The sequence below is a fragment of the Rhagoletis zephyria genome, unplaced genomic scaffold, assembly GCF_001687245.7.
Source record: "Rhagoletis zephyria isolate East Lansing unplaced genomic scaffold, Rhagoletis_zephyria_1.1 Rzeph_scaffold_01125, whole genome shotgun sequence".
NCBI lineage: Eukaryota > Metazoa > Arthropoda > Insecta > Diptera > Tephritidae > Rhagoletis > Rhagoletis zephyria.
In genome coordinates, this window is record NW_016158209.1 from 142,762 (window position 1) to 149,953 (window position 7,192).

Below are 7,192 nucleotides of genomic sequence, written 5' to 3' on the forward strand. Positions count from 1 at the left end.
TGTCTACTATGTATTAAGTGCTCTTTTTACAAAAGATTTTTATAATAACCTCCTGTATTTTTATTTTCTTTATAGCCACTGAAATTCGTTGCCAGGAGAAATCGCGTGGTGGCCTCAGCTATGAAGTAATTTTAGCCGAACCAGCACCTAATGTCGTGGTGCCCAAACGGCCAGTGACACCTGGCAAAAATGTCTCAGCCGAGGAAATCGAACAAAAGCTGAAAGCTGCCGAGGAAAGACGCATTGTAAGTGACATATTTGTAAAAAAAAAAAAAAACTTAAAATTACTATGACTTTTATTATTAACAGTCTTTGGAGCAAAAGAAAATGGCCGATTTATCCTATAAACTATCGAAAATTGAAGAAGCCACACGCAAAAAGGATGAAATTACCAATGAGTTTATTAATCAGACCAAGGAAAAGTTGGAGACTAAAATCGAGCAGCATGTTGAAAAGCGCGAGGCCATTATTAGCGACATGAAAGAGAAATTGAAGGTGAGCAAAAAAAAGCCATTTGGGGTTATATTTCAATATAACGAAATATTCTATAATTATGCAGATTCACTCACAAGAAGTCGAGAAGACACGTGAACAGTTGGAACAACAAAAATCGATTGAGAAAGTGGCCATAGAGGAGAAATTGAAGACAGCTCAGACTTTGCGAGATGAGAACATTAAAAAGATGTTGGAGCGCCTCAAGGAGCATGTAAGAATACATTTTTGTAATTTTTCTTCTTTTAAACATCAGACAACTCATTTTTGTACTAACATTCACTCACTATCGCACCTACCACCATTCATAATCCATAATAAATTTAAAGAAAAAAATAACTACCTTTTGGTTCACTATACACTATATAATGTACAGAATTGTTTGTATTTTTAGCATTGAAATAAATAGCGTTTAGAAAATACAATTTTAATTTTGTATGCGGTTAGTTCACGTTACATACATACATTTGTACATAGTATTTATTATAACAACATCACCCTAATAAACTGAAATTGCACTTTGAGATCAAAGCACTGGCATGTTGCTCAGAACTTGAATGACTCCCTCCACATACTAAACTTTTTCCGAAAACCATGCAATTCTGATTGATGCCAATAACAACAAACAACAAAAGATATATTAGCTTATGTGATTTACGCTATAAACAAACTATTCTATTTGCAACTAACTCTTTCCGCCCTTTCCATTTTTTTCGTTGCAATACTCCTACTAACCAATTTTTTTTTAGTTAAATTGGAAAGCATTAAATTAATAACATGTCTTGTTGCATTTCTGGATTAACTAACTGACTGACTGCATTTATATGTATTCATTATAGAACACAAACAAAAAAAATCATATCGACCAATTGGAAACACAAAAACTCGAGGAGAAGACCCGCATTATTGAAAATAAATTGTACACCGCTGAGCAAAATCGCGAAAAGGAGTTACAAAAGAAAATTGAAAAAGCTCAAAAACTTGTAGGTGTCGCCACTATCGTTTTCTAATTACTCGTAACACATACACACTGCTTGTACATTTAAAAAAAAAATTATTTTGTGCTGTAGCTTAGAAAACTTGTTAATTGGTTGAAAATTGTATAGCTTAAATTTTTTTATTCAATTAAGTTCACAAGATGTTTTATACTGTCGTATTGTTGTATGTTATAAAAATTAAAGTACGTACGTATTGTTCTATACATTTATTTAGCCGTTAAAAACTTTACGACATAAGACAATACGACACTTACGACCCCTTGTGAACCACCTAAATATTTAATTTTTCGTTTTGCTATTAATGTGCGTGTATGACTTGATTGTCATTTTCAATAGTGGCCTTATTTGCTATAAAAAAGTCTAGCTTTTTCAGGCATTTTAAGCTGGATTTACACGGGTCGTTTTCTGTCGAATAGAAAATCGATTAGCCAAACCATTTACATTTACGGTTAAATTGTCATTTACATGGGTCGATTTTGGTTGAACGGCAAAAATCGATTAGAAAATTCATCTGTGTAAAGGCAGCTATAATACATAGTATTAAGAAATCATTAGGGGTATTCACGTAAATCTATAAATGAGCAATTTTTCGAAGCAGATACAGAATTTAATTTTTCAAATTTAATGTTAATAATGCCCGTAAGCGCTATGTATAAATATTGTACAACAGAAATACTCTAAAAAATTTTAATTTATGTATGCTCCACCGAAACAATAAATTAGCGCATTCGCTCCTGTTACCGTAGTTTTTTATGAAAATTTCCCCTACACCCGGAGGCTTATCTGACTTTTATGAGGGAGTTGGACTTAAAAGTATTATTGGGAAGAGTGTTGAGCACAATATATACCGAAGTTGCGGTGGATACCTCATATTAGTATCTTTCTACATATCCTATATCGAATTTTACGATTAAATAATAACATTTATAAAAGAAATTATAACCATTACGGTATCTGATTGAAATTGCTGCAAAATCAATATTCTATAAGAAAGCTAAAACTAAATTATAATTAATTTTTTCGAAGTGATTAGATTTGTGAATACCCCTTATATGTTTTAAATTAGCGGTAATTAATTTTGATCTGATCTATATTTCTAATTGATATTCTTATAGTGTTCAGTATTAGAGTTATAACGTTAGAAAACAAACAATACATTCATTAAAACATACATACATTTCTAAATACATACATAGTATTACATACAAACACTTTTGCTCAACTAATTAAGTCGGCGAATTTTGACCAGTTTCAGCTATTTTCTGTTTTTTATTTAATGTTTATTTATTGGAAAGACCTGCGATGGTATGCCGTTAATGAACTTATTAGCAATTTGGGTAGGCTTTAGGCACACTACGCCATCACATAAATTTTCCGAGAAAATTACTTCTACCATTTTTCTTAGCGCTATTAACGTTAACAGCTGTTTCTTTATTGTTTTTATATTGCCACAAAGTGCTGACTCATAACTCTCTCCTAACATACTCATATAAAATATTCATATAAAAGCATGAACAGACGGCAGCGTTGATCCGGATCAACTCGGGGATTAACAGCAGTTGATCCGGATTAAGTCCGAGTTAAGCCGAATCAACGCTGCCGTCTGTTTAAGCTTAACGAGTCACACATCTTTTGTTTTTGAAGCTCAAATTTCTTACCCACCTAGGACTCCTTTCGGACTCATATATTCTGAATGCTCAGAATATGTTTGCGGGGTTATTACAAAAGTCATGTCATAACCTATTTGAAAGTGAAGTAAAGCTACTCTTGTTTCATTTAAACTATAAGTTTATAGATTTATTTAAAAAGCCGCAATATATTTTTAATAGGCTGTAAAACGTAGCATCCCATGTGGGACCCCACCAGGCTCCTAACGTTATTCTGTTCAAAAGGCTTACGTAAACTGCATACCAATAATTATTCTAAAAAATCCGATTACTAATTCAAATTTTGTTGAATGTTTATAATTTTTATTCAAAATTTGATATGTGGATTTATATGGTGTTTGTTATATAATGGGCTAGACGACTTTTTTTTTAGGTTAATAAACATTAAGAAAAATGGCCAAAACTGGTAAAAATGTCGCTGGCCTAAAATTAGTTGAGTAAAAGTGTATGAACATACATATATACATATCGTCGCTACCATGTCAAACTATCGAATGTGAAAATTGGTACTTTTCAGAAGAGCAAAAAAACTTGTAAAAAAATTATGCCATTGGAAAAAGTATGGGATTCGATACTTTGCTAAAGTCAGTATCCTCTGCTTCTAAGAAGACTAGAAATTTGACGATTTGCCAACTTACGTATCATTCTAAGCGCATGCGCAAGGTATCGTAATTGAAAAAGCATTTTTGCACATTCAATAGTTTGACATGGTAGCGACGATGTATCGAAATATGGGAGCACACATACATATGTACATACATACATGAAAACGAAACGTACAATGAGCAATTTTATTTCTTATTACATTTGCCGTAATTTTTTGACTATCCATCAAAATTAAACGTTTTTCTGAATTACGAGTTTTCTATAATTTTAAGCATTTTTCCGATTAACATTTTAAAAATATATTATCATAAAAATATGATTTGACCAAAGCGGAGATAAAACGGGACTCCAAAATTTATTTAATTCAAATTTCTAAAGTACAGATAAAGCTTTGAGGCTTTTGTGGTTTTGTTGTAATACCATCAAATTTTTGCTAATACAATTAATTACGGTTTCCTTACTTACATACATTTAGGGCCGGTTGTTCAATGTCTGATTAGCAAAAATCGGAGGTAGAAGCTCCGGTTAAACACAACGACTGCTTTATCGATCACATGTTATATGCATGATGACGAAAACGTTGATAATGAAGTTTAACCGCGAAGTAGTGATAACCAGACATTGAACAACCGGCCCTTAGGCTTTTGTTGTCGACATAAAATATGTTTGCTCAACTAGTCCATGTTAAGCTCAGCAGTGTCTTTAAGTGTACGAAAACATTGCAGTGTTAAATTTCAACTAACCTCACCCATTTTCTCTTGCACTTTTACTCTCTACAGGAACGTCGCGCAGAATTGGTGCGCCAAAACAAGGCGGCAGCCCAGCAGACGATTTGTGATGATACCAACACAGCTATTGCCTCATCCGGTTAGAGCGAATAACAACAAACAAAACAACAACAATAATATTTATAAAAAAAAAACAGCACACACACACACATACATAACAAACATAGCAAACAACCAGATTAAAAACAAAATAAAATAGCAGCAACAACAACACTGAACATAGAAGTGTAAAAAATGGTTGAGGAGCTTTGCAAAGATGAAAAATATGTGAGCGGTGAAGAAATGTAAACAGGCATGACCATTAAAAAATTGCGTAGATTAAGTCTCAACACATACATATGCAATATTGCAAAAGCAGCAGGGCAAAGGAAAACGCTAAAGCAATTTTGAAACGAAGCCAGACGTTGCACAACTTACATGAATGAACTTTAAAATATGCAAATAAAAGAAAGGAGGATAAATAAAACACAAAAAAAAAATAACAAAAATTTAAGAACCATGCAAATTATTTCAATTCAACGTTTCAACATCACTCTTGCATATAGAAAAAGAACATCTGCAAAGATCCATAACTTAACACTCGAAAAATGGAAATAAAGAAGACAGAAACAAATCAATAATAAAACTCCTAAATAATCGTAAATATTATGGATAATATAAATATGGATGAACTGCAGCAAAACATACACAGCAACACACTATAACTATTCGAAGAAAAATGGAGCGAAAGCAGCATACGCATTAAACGCATTAAAATATATATTCCCATTATTATTCTCATTATTATCATTATAAATTAAAATTATAATTATATTTTTATTACTATTATTATAATTAATTAACTGATTTATTGATTGATTGATAAATGAATTTTAATTGATTCACATTTTATATGTAAGTATATTTCTTATTGAAAATAAAGAAAATACAAAAATAGAACGAAATGGCTCGTTAGCAAACACAAACTCAAACACACACACAACACGAGTAGCGCAAATGCTCTTTTTCAGATATTCAACAAATACTCTCTCTACTTAATTAAATACATATAATCGCAATAAAAGCCACAACAGCTAAAAGAAAAGGAACCATAATAAAAATAAGCTACCAAATTCGAAATTTCTCAAAAGGGAATCGCATAAAACGATGTTAAAGCCGCACGATGTCGGTAAAATATAAGGAATTTTTTGTAACTACACATAAATTGAGGTCGAAGAAAGAAAACTGAAATAAATATACATATGTACTTGGGGTTTAAACGATATTCAACAATAAAAATTGCATAATGAATTTGCTGGTTTAGCTGCAAAACATATTTGTATGTATGTCTATGTAACGCCATGTACTGTTTGTATTTGTAATTTTCAAAGGAATGTCTAAAACCGCATATTATAGTCTTTGTACAAACACGTTGATTCTCAAAATAAATATGTGTGGTGAAAGCATTGTAATTGCATGTAAGGGTGGGCGAAATGAGAATCGCATTTCTTTCAAACTTTTTTATGAGTTAGTATTTAAAGCTTTTACAGCATTCATTTGCATTTATAATTCGCTAATTAACGCTTTAAGAGAAAAGTTGTAATCAAATAACCTTAGCTACTAAACACTCAGCTATCCAACTGTCTGGATTTATGTAGATTCACTTTGAAGCAACTAAATAAAGACACACAATTTTAATTCGCTTAATAAAATTTTACAAATACATACAAAGTATTAATACCTAATTTATAATTATATTTGAAATACTGTTTCGAAATTGTTCGGTAAACAAATATGGAGGAGTAAAATGAAAACTCATTGCTTGTCGGCCATCAACTTGAATAATCGCATTTTTATAACATTTATTTTTGATTTATATTATATGTACGTATGTATTAATGTATTACCTTAAGTTTTCGTATTTTCATTTAATACCTTTGCAAATGAAACACAAAATACTTTTTGTATGTGTTCTTTTTTAAGCAAATAAAAATTAAACAAAAAAATCTAAGTAAATTACAAATTAACATTTAAAACCCCAAACCAATATAACCTGCTTGTATTAAAAAAAAACATTGAAAATTGTGAAAAGCGAAAAAAAACTAATAAAATTATAAATATAATATACGAAGTTTGTTTGATTAAAAAGAAAACATTGGGCATCGTAATACATGGGACAAAACCAACTATTGCTGAATAATAGAACTTGCTAAATTCTTGGCCCAGCTTCAACTTTTTGTGTTGTTCGCCGCGATGCCACTCAAGTAGAAGGATCTAGAAAAAGTAAAGTCGGAATTTTTATATGCTCTCACCCATACCCATTTATGCTCAACTGTACGATGGAAATAAATATTCTAGCATTTTCTTCTTGAGAGTTGCAAACTGATTTAAGAAATTAGGTTTGTTCGTCGAGCAAAAAATTTGTACGAATTTGTACGAATTATCACGATTTTTGCCCAAATCGCGTTCGTGCAGACCAAAAAATTATCCAACACGAAAAACATGTGGTTGTGGCGCATGGTTGCATTTTTGTCTACAATAATTTGAATAAATTAGTTCGTTAAATTTAAAAATTTATAAACACGAGCGATTTTTTTATGAAAAAAGGAAGTAAATAATTGTTGATATAATTAATTTAGTTAATTCCAATGATTTGAACTTA

The 7,192-nt window shown here is 31.2% G+C and overlaps 1 protein-coding gene across 2 annotated transcripts in view; it reads left to right on the forward strand.

The window, feature by feature from the left end:
• Positions 1-5,007, forward strand: part of stai (stathmin) — a 16,417-nt gene extending 11,410 nt beyond the window's left edge. Inside the window, exons 3-7 of one of the 2 annotated variants that reach the window (XM_017616007.1) lie at positions 76-245; positions 310-495; positions 560-706; positions 1,332-1,475; positions 4,543-5,007. In XM_017616007.1, coding sequence (XP_017471496.1) covers positions 76-245; positions 310-495; positions 560-706; positions 1,332-1,475; positions 4,543-4,635 — 740 coding nt within the window. In that variant the 3' untranslated portion in view covers positions 4,636-5,007. The remainder of the gene's footprint in view (positions 1-75; positions 246-309; positions 496-559; positions 707-1,331; positions 1,476-4,542) is intronic. The other variant, XM_017616008.1, reaches the window with a different exon arrangement.
• The last annotated feature ends 2,185 nt before the right edge of the window (positions 5,008-7,192 follow it).